Below are 13,838 nucleotides of genomic sequence, written 5' to 3'. Positions count from 1 at the left end.
GGATGCAGTAAATGATGTGTGTGGAGGTGCAGGTGAATTTGTGGCGGATATGGAAGTGTCCCTTGGGGCCTTGGAGGGAAGTAAGGGGGGAGGTGTGGGCGCAAGTTTTGCATTTCTTGCGGTTGCAGGGGAAGGTGCCGGGAGTGGAGGTTGGGTTGGTGGTGGGTGTGGACCTGACGAGGGAGTCACGGAGGGAGTGGTCTTTTCGGAATGCTGATAGGGGAGGGGAGGGAAATATATCCCTGGTGGTGGGGTCCGTTTGGAGGTGGCGGAAATGACATCCAAGATAAAGCAGTCTGCTTGATTGGCACCATATCCACAAACATTTCACTTGCTTCATCAGGACATGTGGTATCAGCATGTACTATTTACAAAACGCACTGCAGAAATTCACTGAAGCTCCAAAGATAGCACATCCAAACCCATGGCCATGACCATCCAGTTGGACTAGAGTGGCAGACATATTGAAACATTATTACCCATAAGTTCTGCTGCAAACGACTCACCATTGTGCCTTGGAAATATATCGCCTTTCCTTCAGTGTTGCTGAGAGAGAATCCCTCCCTAATGCCATTGGGGCTCTACCTAAAGCACATGGACTGCAACAGTTCAAGAAAGCAGCTTACCACTACCTTCTCAAGGGCAAATAAAGACAGACAATAAATGCAGATCCAACCAGTGACGCCCAAATCTCTAGAATAAATGATTTAAAAAAGCTTGCCCTTGATTTGCTTTTGTAAACAAAAATAGATACATCTCTTTAATGTAGGACACTTGAAATATTTTCCAAAGCCTAAAACAGATACGATCATGTGCTTTTTTGGCTAAGTGCCAGTTGCATTGAGTTTTCTGGAAGGTTTTGTCCCCCCACAAGGTTGAGCAAGATTTCTCACCATAACTTACCAAATATTCCTCATTAACTACCTCCCAGGCTCCTATGGTGTCCCTCATGCTCATTTTTAAGCCTTATCTTGCCGCACTGTGTTCCCATGATTACTCTGTCTCTGTATACCAAGAAATGGAATGTTTACGGATGTATGGCATGACCAATTGTACAGATCATCAGAATATTTTATGAATAAAGTATATTTTTGAAATAAAAAAAAAGTTCCCAGGATAATTAACCAAATTAGCAGAAATCTGCCAAAAACTCGGCATCTTTTGTGCCTGTGCTATCTTTGAAAGGCTGCAGTGCACCCGGAAAAATGTTGGCAAACCAGCATTTCCCCTCACTGTCGATGTACTGGCACAGTAAGCATTAAGCACATTGAGAATCTCACATAGTGGTATGGCTGACACTCCCTGACACATACAACCCCATTCTTTCACTCTAGCCATCACACAACTCCCCAGACAGATATTTAGATTTAGATTTAGATGACTTACAGTGTGGAAGCAGACCCTTCAGCCCAACAAGTCCACACCGACCCTCTGAAGAGCAACCCACACAGACTCATTCCCCTACACCTAACATTATGGGAAATTTAGCATGGCCAATTCACCTAACCTGCACATTTTTGGACTGTGGGAGGAAACCGGAGCACCCGGAGGAAACCCACACAGACACGGGGAGAATGTGCAAACTCCACACAGACAGTTGCCTGAAGCGGGACTTGAACCCGGGTCTCTGGCGCTGTGAGGCAGCAGTGCTAACCACCGTGCCACCCTGACCTGAACCTTAGCTACATCCTGGCATGTAAACACTTTCCCAAAATCACTGCTATTCTTGTTCCCAACGGCCACTGGAAATCTGCAGCTTATCATCATCCAATAAGAAATATCACATACAGGCCACTAATTGGACAACTCTAACTGTGAGCTTTTACTTAGAGACAGCAAAAGTGAGCACAACAAAACAAATAGAATCTGCAGCTGCCCTTCACAAAACAAACCAAATGCTGGCATCACGATCACCATTATCGACAGTCTATGATGGTCTGCTGCATCCAGCTCTCACTTACTGGAACCCGACTGACAATCGGATCCTGTCTGACCTACAGACCCACTGCAGTTGAGCTGTCATACACAAGGAGAGCTTCCTGCAGCTCAATGTCTTCATCCTCCCCCTTCTTAAGACTACTTCTGTTTCCCCAGTTCCCGTGCATCTATCACGTCGCCTCATTGCCTGCTCCAATTGTACAGAATCCAGCGTGCCCGGATGCTGCAGCGCACTCTGTCCAAACCATATTGGAGCCCCTCCCCTGTCCACAACTTCACTGACTCCTCCATGGCCCTGGTCACAGCATTTGCAGCAACTTGGTGCTACTCTGGCAGAGTGACGAACACATTCAAAAGGGAGTGGCTGTGGTACTCCAACTCCCTTCTCATCTCAGACCCACCTGAATGAATGCAATAAAAAGTTGATGATAGGAGTGCATTGACTTACATGACATAAGATGCAGTAATGTTCCCTTCCTCCCACAGCACTAAGTGACAGGAAGTTTGATCAGTATTTGCCCCTTTTTAAATCATTACCAGTAAGTTCTGCATCATTGAGATGCTAACGTTAGATTTGCAAACACTAATGGCGTGATGCAAATCACCTGTGACTGGCATTTGAAGCCTTACTATGTTCATTGTACATGCGTTGCTAATGAACGTGGTAATGATTGCAAATGCAATGTATCTGAAATTTGCATACACCTGCTTCACATATTTGCCCTTCAATGTCCAGCAGATATAGTTTCTATGCTTTCGTCTATCGAAGTGTCCACCCTGATCATTGTCTGATCCATTTATCATTGAATTGCACATGTAGAGAACAGTAGGGAACACAGTGAACACCCTAGCATAGCCACTGCATTGCCCTGTCTGAGCCTTCATATCCCCTCTCAGCTAATGCTACACCGAATCCCTATTTCCATCCTTTCTTCCCATGTGGAAAAGCCCCTGCAATACCCCCCACCCCCCACGAATCACCCATACACCTTGGGTCTCTCTGCATTACCATCCTTGTTCCCATTTCTACATATAATCATTCCCGCCCACCCACGTCCCCTTTGCAGCCTTGAATTCCCCATCCTTTTGGCAGTGAATTCTCCCTTTTCCCGCTGCCCCTACGTGCCCCCCATACCCTTGTCAAGATCACCACCCAGAACCGCACCAAAGAATGTATTCCCTTCCATCCTAGAACTGACTTTGCTAAGCAGCCAGTAGACGTGACCATGTTTGCAGTTCCATGACTGATAATATGTGATTCCCCAACCACGTGTGATGGCCCTCTGGATGATTGACTGAGGCCAAGCCTCTGGACTGTCTGTGGACTGATGATCCTGGGACCCCCTGGGCATCAGAGACCTCCCAAAGGCTGGACTGAGGACTGGGCCGCACCCATTTTCCAACATGACGATTTCCTTGAATTAAAGTGCAGATGTTTGCCAACCAGGCCCAGCTGGTACACTGGCATTCAGCAAGTGCTCCACCCCTACTACAGATCCCTGTTGACTAGAATGACAAGTCTGTGTGTCTGCACAAAAGAGCACACGAATGCAGCAATGCTGAGAGCCATCAGACCCTGCCAGAAGCACTAATACATTAACAGGCAAGTCAAGAAAAGACAGCGATCCTGCAAGTATGGAGGTGAGCATTAAGTGATTGAGCGCTAGAGAAGCAAACAGACAGCTCTGGGATGCAGCTCGCTCCAGTCCATGAGCTGGGTGCCTCCGCCTGTGCACAGTATCCTTAGAGCAGCTTGCTGGTACACACTGCAATGAAGGCCTATGGTTTCCTAATCATTCTGCAGGTAGGTGAGAGAGATGCCACGAGCGATTGACAAATGTCACATGCCCAAGTTTGTGGACTGGTGCATGTGGATCCTGCCCTGAGATGCTGCTTGGCACTAAGCAACATGGAGGCTGTTGAATTTTCAACATTCAGCATGTTGGCTAAGCTTGGAAGCTAAATATTCTTGAGGGGTGTTGTGCCGTTAACAAGTTATAATCCCCTGTAACTGGAAAATCGCTGCTCCCCAGCGAAATTCATCTCAATGCACAGCAGAAGCATTACAGGTGCAGCAGGTTGCTCCCATTACCAAGATAGCTTTCACTGGACTTGTCACTAGTTTCTGCCACAACGTTCACCATTACCCAATAAGAGTCTGCCCGATGATCCATTGTTGATTTAGTATAGAATTCAGTATTTCAAATTATAGAATCCCAAATGAAATGGATAGAATTAAAATGGCTAATCCTGTGCCAATGGATATACTGTGAATAAGGCAAGCATAGTACAAGACAGAGGAACCTGTCGACAGCAGCATCGATAACTTGCATTTAAGTAGCATCATTAATGTATTTGGAAGTCTCAGAAGCTTCACAATATAATCAAAATAAATTTAATGTTAAGTAGTTGCAGAACTTGTGAATAACAGGAAATGGAATTGGTAGAAGGTGCATAGCAACCCGCATTGCTTATCAGAAGCCAGATATTACAGGGCTGGTTCTTCCACACATGCTTTCCGCAGGGTAAATACTTCCAACAGGTTGGCTTATGCTCTTTTTCTGATTTTGGGCTTCAAGGTATACTCTCCATGGGACATATTATGCAGCTACAATGAACATACTGTGCACCAGATATCACACAGAAAGGCTAATGATCCAAACTGTGATCGCAGGCATGTTGCCCACCACTTTCTGATACGCCTGAACTGTGGGTGAGTTTCCCCTTTAGCAACACAAACAGAAAAATCAGCCGAATAAGAGTGAGAGCGACAGGATGTCGAGATTACCTGTCTTCTTCCTTTCCTGAAGGTTGAGGTACAATTCCATAGCTACTGGCTGCCCTTCAGTAACCTTGTCCTTACTATTCCTCCCTTGGTACTGTACTTGGGCATCATGCTGTTTGAGTATGAATAGCAAAGAGGTAACAACTATTCTGTGAATGACTTTCCACCATCACAATATTAAATGGCTTCCTACTCTTGCAACCTCCTTCTTCAGATTCAATCCTTCAGTTTAGTTTAGCTGTTCTCAATTGCAACATTAATACTTATTAGTGTTAAAGAATCAACTATAACTAAATCTATGTACTCAAAAAGAGAGATCATTACGCAAGATCACTACCTTCAGCCAAGTGACCTTTCCTAATGCCTTCACCAGGTGATAGATAGGAAGTAATCATCGATTATTTCATACCTTGAACACTGAATAATGCAAAATTATACTAACAACAGATATGGAATCAGTATAATTAACTAATGCAATTTTCTTTATTCTCTGACCTGGTACAATATGTTAAGTGTACTCCGTAACGCTGACAATTTGGTTAGGAAGTTCCTTTAACTCCTTTGAGAAGTAGTCATCTTTTCAAATTGAAGAATTTTGCAGACCAGCTTAACCATTCTTCAAGAAATTATTTGAAATGCTTGACCAATGTATGACATTTAATCCTCAGATGCCAGTAACAGGACCACTCCCCTGAATTAGTGGCTATCCAGCTAATTCAAATAGCCTAGTTTTATTCCATTACAATCCCATGTAAGCCTCTTCCAGATAATCTGCACAGGTCACATCAGTGTTTTTTGATCAGATATTCACAGAGCTAGATTTCAATGACATAGTTGTTCACCTTATTATTGTGTTAAGACAGAAATGATACACAAAAAGATTCCTCAGACATATCACGTCTACCTTTTTGAGACACTTAGTTGACTCACTGTTACAAGATAGGTTAGCAACAAGAATTTTGTCTTGATGTTAATTATAGCATACTATAAAGTGACCCTGCAAATAAATCAGGTAGCAATGAATCAATTTGAAAAGTTCAAAGAAGATATGAATTTACTGAGCCAAGGAAATGTGATGTCTGATTTTAAAAGAGACAAAACCCTAAAATATTTATTGTGTTGGATAGAGTGAGGACACTATTGTTATTAAGTTGAAGGTGTGTGTTGTACCTTTAAGAGAGAGTGAAAGCTTACAAGCACCTGTCATATGACTAGCTAGCAGTCACAGTGTGTACTGGAAAATTGAAAATATGTAACATTTGGCTGTGAAATAGATACCTGAGTTGGTTGCTGTTTTGACAACAATTCTAATTGAACCAATCGGTTTAAATTGTGTCCCAGGATACTAAAAACCCAATTGAATTTTAATTAATGTTTGTGCCAGCATCGAACTAATGAGATGATCCAAGGTTTGGGGTATAGAAAAGACAGCCATTGAGAAAGACTGCCTTTCAAAAACACTCTCTGTCAAAGCTTTCTTTTTCATATGAAAAATATTTTGCAGTAAAAGAAAGATGACGACCCAGGGAGATCTTCAGCCAAAAGAAGACAGACACTGATGACGACAGCCACTGTATGGTTTTAAAATTAAGTTGATGTAATTTTAGTTTTTTTTATTGGAACAGTATTTTGTTGTCGAGTTGGAGGCAGGTAATAAGCAGTTAAGAGAAAGCGGGGCTTAGAGTTGTGAATAGTTGTTGTTTAATGTTCATTTTTAGAGTTAAGGAATAAATTGATATTATTTTCTTTAAATAATGGAATTTGGGAATTCTCTGTCACTCATATTTTAACAGATTTTGAGGCGAGGTGAGCTTTTTGGGGTATTTGGTTTAATTAGTAGAAGGGTTCACCGTCATGTCGTAACAATATCTACCTCACTCTCTCAATTACCATATCAGGTCATTCATTTCATTGCTGTTTCTGGAAAGTTGCTGTGAAATTGCAATTCCTACATTATAATGGTGCACTTCGAAAGTAACTAATTGTATTGGAACGCCTTGAAACATTATATAAATGAGAGTGTGTCTTTCTTTCTTTTTGCCTTGATATAATTCACTATCTCTTTTATTAGGGTCATGTGTCAAAGCTGCATTTTTAGACCATATTTTTAGTCATTATTCCCAAGACTCTGACTCATGCTTTGGCATGCAATTGAATTTCTATGTATGTAAGACCAGATAGAGCTTCCTCATTGTCAGCAATCTAGTTAAATTCTGTAAAGTTGTGGATGCTGGATTACTGAAACAAACATAGAGATGCTGGAGAAACTCAGACAGTTTGGCAGCATCTGTGGTGAGAGAAACATTTTGAATCTAGTTTGACCGTTTGTTGAGAAGATTCCTTCGCGATCCTGACGATTTCTGTCATGAAAGTCAGAGCAGGCACCCAGCGACTTCAGCTTATTGCTTGCTCCTTGGGGCTACGATCTTGGAGACCTAGCAGCAATACCTCAAGGCATGTGCCATGGACATCTCCCTATATCCATAGATACTGGTATCCGATAACACACAGCCTCTCAGAACTATCATGCCACCTCTTTGATCCACTTGCAAGGCGCTCTTGCACATTAAGGCTCAAGACCCAATGCCACTTAGTATTGAAAAGCTGCAGCAAGGACACTTCATGTGCAGGGACAGGGAACAGGCCCCCAGCTGATGGATGGGTGCAAGCACCTTCCCTGGGTTGTTCTCTTGCTCTCAAAGTGCTCACTCACTTAATTACATCAATCTGCCTTCCCTTACTGTACCATGCTGTAGCATCTCAGCCCTAGCCTAAAGGCTCATAGTGCCGACATATTGAATTCTGTTTAGTGCAGGCACTGAGCCAGGCTGCTTGTCAGTAATGATCAGTCCAGCAGGTGTACATGAGGCATCAGCCTCACCCCTAGAGTGTGTGGCAGCTGCCTGCACAGCAAATACACTGCATGATGCTTCAACCAAGTGGCCATGATTGAAGGGAGGTGGGGAATAATTCTCCTTCACCTCAAGGGGAGCTGTTGTCAGTTCAGGGCTGGGCCATATTCAGGAGTTTGTTCAATCCTATCTTGGGACTGTCTGTCAAAGGCATTCATGGGGCTGGACAGCAGTCAGTCTTAATGGTTTGGTTGACTGTTGACAGGTGGAGAAGGTGAAAGGTGATGCTTAATGGTCTCGGGTGACTCTGTCTGCAATATCCTCTGTACAGGCTGTGCTACAACATCCTGGCATGCTGCTCTATGCATTCTTAGAGCTGGTAATGTGCTGGCATCTTGGATGGTGAGGAACTGGAAGAATCGGCGCAGTTTTTTGAGGAGGAAGACTAGAAGACCAGGCTGACTACGTTGATTGACACCCGGTTGCTGGGTGCATCAGACAGTTGTGGAATGTAAAACAATCATTGATCATTATTGGAGCCAGCGGTAGTCTCTGTTGGTTTTTGATGGCTGTAAACAGAAGCTTATCTGCAGAAATGTCCAAGTGCTTTTCTGTCTGTGATGGTCTCCCACTGAAAAATGATAAGGTGCTGGTCTGCCAAACGAGACAGAGAGAAAATAGCAATGTCTTCAAGAGGGTGTTAGGGTGGGTTGTGACTTAGGACAGGTCAGATGTGTGCCCTGGAGGTTAGTGACTGAGGCAAGGAAGTGGAAGTAAATGTACCAGGAAGTGTCAGCCATGCCAACTCTCTGTCATCAATAGTGTGTCTTTGGAGCTGCTGTGCCATTGTGTTGCTGGTGAAAGGCAACTCTGTAATGCCAATGCTTGGGCTGGAGCTTAAAGATAGTGCTGGCACCAGGGATTCCAGTCTATTCCAGGCAATCCAATGAATAGTGAGTTCTTTCTGCTGCAGCAAGTGGGAGCATTGGGCTGCCATTACATGGAAAGAGTACCACAGGTGCAAGACAGCAGTTAATGAGCCAGGTTTGGGATGACACAGAGAGAAATCTCACAAGGACCCACAGAGAGAAACCTTCCATGAAACTCCACAATATTGGCACTCAGCCAAGAAAGATCATAAGATTCAGATCGATGAAACAGAATCGGACATGCTTTTATTTAATAAGATAGCTGATTTAGCTTGAATTTTTAAAAATATTCCTATGCCATAGTAATTCAGAAAGAAAATAGACCACAATTGGAATATAGCAAATAGAACTTTTTATTATACTTGCGAAGCATTGATGTCCTGAGAATACGTCTCTCTGATGGTATTCAGCACAGTGTTTGAAATAATAGCACAAAGTCAACATTGTGAATGCTGCAAAGGTTACTTGTATTTAAGACTGCTTCAGTTTTGAACCAAGGTGACGTTTTGATAAGCATGGGGCAATAACTACTGTCAGCAAGGTTATTATATGGATTTTTAATATGTTCATTTTGAAAACCTGCCTCTGCTATTTAAATGGAGGTGGTAACCTGTTTATTTTAAATGGAGGTAGTAACATGTTTGCTTTAAATGGAGGTGGTAACCTGTTTGTTATATTTCTTACATCTCACGCACAAGAACATTAAATATTACACACTTTGACTTGACACATATTAGAGCTGACAAATGTGCTGCTGGAAAAGCGCAGCAGGTCAGGCAGCATCCAAGGAGCAGGAGAATCGACGTTTCGGGCATCAGCCCTTCTTCAGGAATGGCTTCTTGACACATGTTATAATGGCTCAAATTTTGCATTTGAAATAATGGTGAAACTGCCAGTCCTCAGAGTTACGATGGAGTAAGTCAGACAGCAACTTCTGGCATCTGTGCATACACAGATAAAGAAAGAAACTGTACAATTCTGCTCGAGAAATCATCTTGCGCCACAGGGCACATTGTAGCAGTCCTCAGCAATGGACCTACACTGATTCAGTGCACTGATGTAAACTTGAATTATTTCCCTACAAATTTCCACTACAAGTTCCAGAAAGAAAATTAGTGCTGGGCATTCATGAGTGAGTAATTAATTTAGCAGCATGGAAATTGTCAATTACTGACAAACAAATCCTTTGGCCCTGAAAGTTTATTTTTATATGTGTGAAGGTTTATCTTTCAGAAATTAATTATTGTTGGAATAATGATAAAAATAAATCTGCATCTCTTAATTCTGTCTGTATTTCTTCATCTTTATTCTACTTTCTATATGTGATCTAAATATAACTAATATTTCCTGGTTTAAATTCTTCAAATTGATTGGTAAAGAATCTTGTTATTTCTTTCCTGGAAAGAGTAACTGACTGCATCAGTGCAGACATTTACTCTGAAGCCTGGTAAAACTATGTGGGTAGCTATAAATGAGGGAATAGCAAGTGAAAATTATGCAGTTTATTTCCTCATGTTACAATATAGATTTAATTGTACAATGATTCCTATTCATTTGATCCTGTTTGTACTTAAAGCAGAACTTATGGGAATAACATTAATCGACACACCTTGCCCAATTTGCTCATAGTAGGGCAAAAACAAAAAGCCTGGCAGAACTGCACAAGAAAATGGTAGCAAAGGAAAATTGTATGTTCGGAAAAATGAACTTTTATTGTCTCTTTAACGACCAGTTGTTTGAATGTTGCAAATATTCATCTGATGAGTCATCAAACTGAGACCATGTCTGCCTTCGCAGGTGGACTTGAAAGGTCTCACAGCCCTAATTCAAAATTTCCTTGGTGTCTTGAGTCAATATTTTTCCATAAGCCATCTTCTTGAAAAGCAAGTTGAACTAATTTCTGTCACATTTCTGTTTGTGGGAACTTGCTGTGCACAAATTGGCAGCTGCAGTTCCTGCATTTCACCACTAAATGCTTTTCCAAGCTTCTTGTTTTAGGCAGTCCTGCAATTGGGAAATGTGCTATATAACTACAGAGCTTTCATTTAGATTAGATTCCCTACAGTGTGGAAACAGGCCCTTCGGCCCAATAAGTCCATACCGACCCTCCGAAGAGCAACCTACTCAGACCCATTCCCCAACGTTTATACCTGACTAATGCACCTAACACTATGGCCAATTCACCTGACCTGCACATCTTTGGACTGTGGGAGGAAACCGGAGCACCCGGAGGAAACCCACACAGATCCGGGGAGAATGTGCAAACTCCACACAGACATTGTCCGAGGCGCTGTGAGGCAGCAGTGCTAACCACTGAGCCACCATGTTTAATGTGTGGGTCTGGAATCATGCAGGCTAATGAAGGGAATCCAATTACATGACATTTGAAACAAGTATCTACTCAAGCAAAATTAATTGACTATGAAGATAGCACTTAATTTCTTCTTTCAAGACCCATCAGCTATAGGCTCTGAGCAAAGCTGCCTCATCAGATGCCATAAATGACACTGGAAATCCAAAGAATACAGTAACTGGTTGCCAAGCTACCAAACCTACTGAGGTAGTGCCACAGAAGATATGCAAGGTAGTAAAGATGCCAGCAGGGTCTATTATATGATTAAGTTGAATAGTTTTAATAACTGTTGGATACTGTTTGCTATAAAACATTTTAAAATTTATTATAGCCCAATTGCTGTCATGAAGATATTCCCTTACATTAACTTCTTCCCATGCTGTTTTGTTTTAGGTTCTTGATCACATAACCAAATGTAATTTCCTTTTATCACAGCAAACTACAATTAGCCATATATGGAATTCAGTCTAATAGACTCTTACTTAGAAAACAAAATCAACATGCTATTGATGTATGTCCAGGGCAAGTAGGACTCCAGAAGTAGGGATACTGCCAATGTGCCAAACAATCCTAACAGACTCCTTGTTGTGGTTGTGTTCGCCGAGCTGGGAATTTGTGTTGCAGACGTTTTATCCCTGTCTAGGTGACATCCTCAGTGCTTGGGAGCCTCCTGTGAAGCGCTTCTGTGGTGTTTCCTCCGGCATTTATAGTGGTTTGAATCTGCCGCTTCCAGTTGTCAGTTCCAGCTGTCCGCTGCAGTGGTCGGTATATTGGGTCCAGGTCGATGTGCTTATTGATTGAATCTGTGGATGAGTGCCATAGAGGCTCCCAAGCACTGAGGATGTCACCTAGACAGGGGACGAAACGTCTGCAACACAAATTCCCAGCTCGGCGAGCAGAACCATAACAACGAGCACCCGAGTTACAAATCTTCTCACAAACTCTAACAGACTCCTGTGTACTGCAGCGATTGGTTGAGATGGCTCCACAAGGTTATGACACCTGGGCTCTTATTTACTCGACCAGCGTGAATAAAACATGTTACTTCTAAATTACTGAGAGAGAAAGGAAAATGTGAAGTGTATCAAATCAAAACAAAAATGAATATGGCAGAAAATAAATTACTCAGATAACTTGCATATAAATTGAATTAAAAATCAAACTGTGTAATTTATATTTTACCAAACTGCCTGTTGTTTCTCTTTTGTTTAGATTAACATCAAATCTTTAGAACCTTACATGCCAAAGGAAGGAAATAGTTTGTACTGCAGCCATTTTTAGAATGTCTAAACAATTAACGGGAATCAGAATTCCATTTACCAAAAACAAAAGAAACAGAACCCTTAGGTGAAGCATTTTCTCCAATGTTCTCTTAATTGATTAACAGTTTATAAATGCTGGCATATTTTCGCAAAACGAATTTGCATACAGCATTGAAATTCCAGAAGGTTTGAATCTGCGCTGGTGCCTTCATTTTCATATTAACCACAGTTCGCGTTTGTAGAGCTACAGTTCTAATATGCTGCAATGTTAATGTGAAATTAGCCAGAAAAGATAATTTTCCAAAACTTATATCCTTTGGGTGAAAGTGATCATTCCACGGACCAGGGAAAGTTTAATAATTGCAATGAAAATTGGTAGCTTGCTGCAGTTAATTTCCACTTAATGGTGCAAAGCTGAAACAGCCTGTTTTAGAACATGGGAGTAACTAGGAATCTTTCTTTCTCTGTGAAAGAGAGTCACCCATTGATTATCATCCCCATCCTGATTAGCGCCCAATGAATTGACGGACAAATGTGCACATTATCCTCCATTATTTAATGTGAATGAAAAGGTGGACTCAGAATAATATCCTTCTTGATACAAACCTTTTTGTTCACATCAGCAGATCTGCGTCAATGTTATGTCTTGAACATGGTTGGGAAGATTTCACAACAAAGATGAAGCTGTATTTAATCTGTACTGTCTTTTTAAGGTCACTGTACAAGTACTTCTTGTACAGAAGTAGCCTAGCAAGTCAACATATGCTATCCAACCATTGGTGATGTTGAGCTGTAAACCCATGAAACTGAGATTAATGAATGGAAAAATTTCCCTTTAGCTCTTAAAAGCAAGCAGGATTTTATTCAGGAGGACGTCATGCATGTTATTGTTCTGTTTTACACCCACAGCTGACCTCTTGCAGAGACATGCATCTCTCTTTCTGGAAACTTCTAATGCCCCCACATCTCCTCACACTCTACTGACGCAATTGCAACGAGGGATACGGAGAGGCAGTCAAACGAGCATTACCAGCGAAATGTCAGGATCTTCCGAGAGTATCTTCGCAACCAATATTGCGAGCAGTAAGTAAACGATCCAACCTGGATTCTTTTGGATTTCTACCTAACGTACACCAAGAACGGAATCCTCTTGTCTCAGAAGAGGAGAGGTAGGAGGTGGACAAAGCATTTCATTAGGCAAGGTGATGGTGTAACTGCCACCACTGAATTAACTTTCTAATAGCAGGGTCCTTCCTGCCTCATTGCCAATTGAGGTCCTTAAGCAAAAGCATGAAGTGTGTGCACTGCTTATCATCCAGAGCTGTGGGTGCCTGGAACCTTGTACCTGACTAGATGCAGGGCAAGAGGCCACTCAATGAGAACTAAATCCCTGGCATTTTTTTCAGCCCGTTACTCCCCTCTGCTTGTGACCCATACTCCTGCAACCATGCTGTTAAATTATTAAACTAGCTCCTGGAGCCTCAGATCCCTGGCTTGCTTCCCCAGCAGCAGTCAGGGGCTTCCTGTAGAAGCTGCCAGCCTCTAGTTTGTTGACAAATCCTGCCAGACAGGAGCTCTGCCCTCTTGTGGGTCAAATTCCAGAGGGAAGCCCACCAGTGCCCTCGATCTGGTAGAAGATCTGGGACACCTTCCTGAGAAGTGCAGCAGGAGTCTCGTGTCAGATTTCCAGTCGGCAGGCAAATCTTTGGGCACCAATGA

The 13,838-nt window shown here is 42.3% G+C and overlaps 1 protein-coding gene across 3 annotated transcripts in view; it reads left to right on the top strand.

Annotated features, from left to right (window-relative positions):
- pitpnm3 (PITPNM family member 3) overlaps positions 1-13,838 on the top strand; it is a 658,838-nt gene that overhangs the window by 596,070 nt on the left and 48,930 nt on the right. For all 3 annotated transcript variants that reach the window (XM_043718503.1, XM_043718506.1, XM_043718505.1), the window contains one exon: positions 13,029-13,202. In XM_043718503.1, coding sequence (XP_043574438.1) covers positions 13,029-13,202 — 174 coding nt within the window. The remainder of the gene's footprint in view (positions 1-13,028; positions 13,203-13,838) is intronic.

This window comes from Chiloscyllium plagiosum, chromosome 28 (genome assembly GCF_004010195.1).
Source record: "Chiloscyllium plagiosum isolate BGI_BamShark_2017 chromosome 28, ASM401019v2, whole genome shotgun sequence".
Classification (NCBI taxonomy): Eukaryota; Metazoa; Chordata; class Chondrichthyes; order Orectolobiformes; family Hemiscylliidae; genus Chiloscyllium; species Chiloscyllium plagiosum.
The sequence above is the reverse complement of the archived record's forward strand: the minus strand, read 5'-3'. Positions and strand labels throughout refer to the sequence as shown.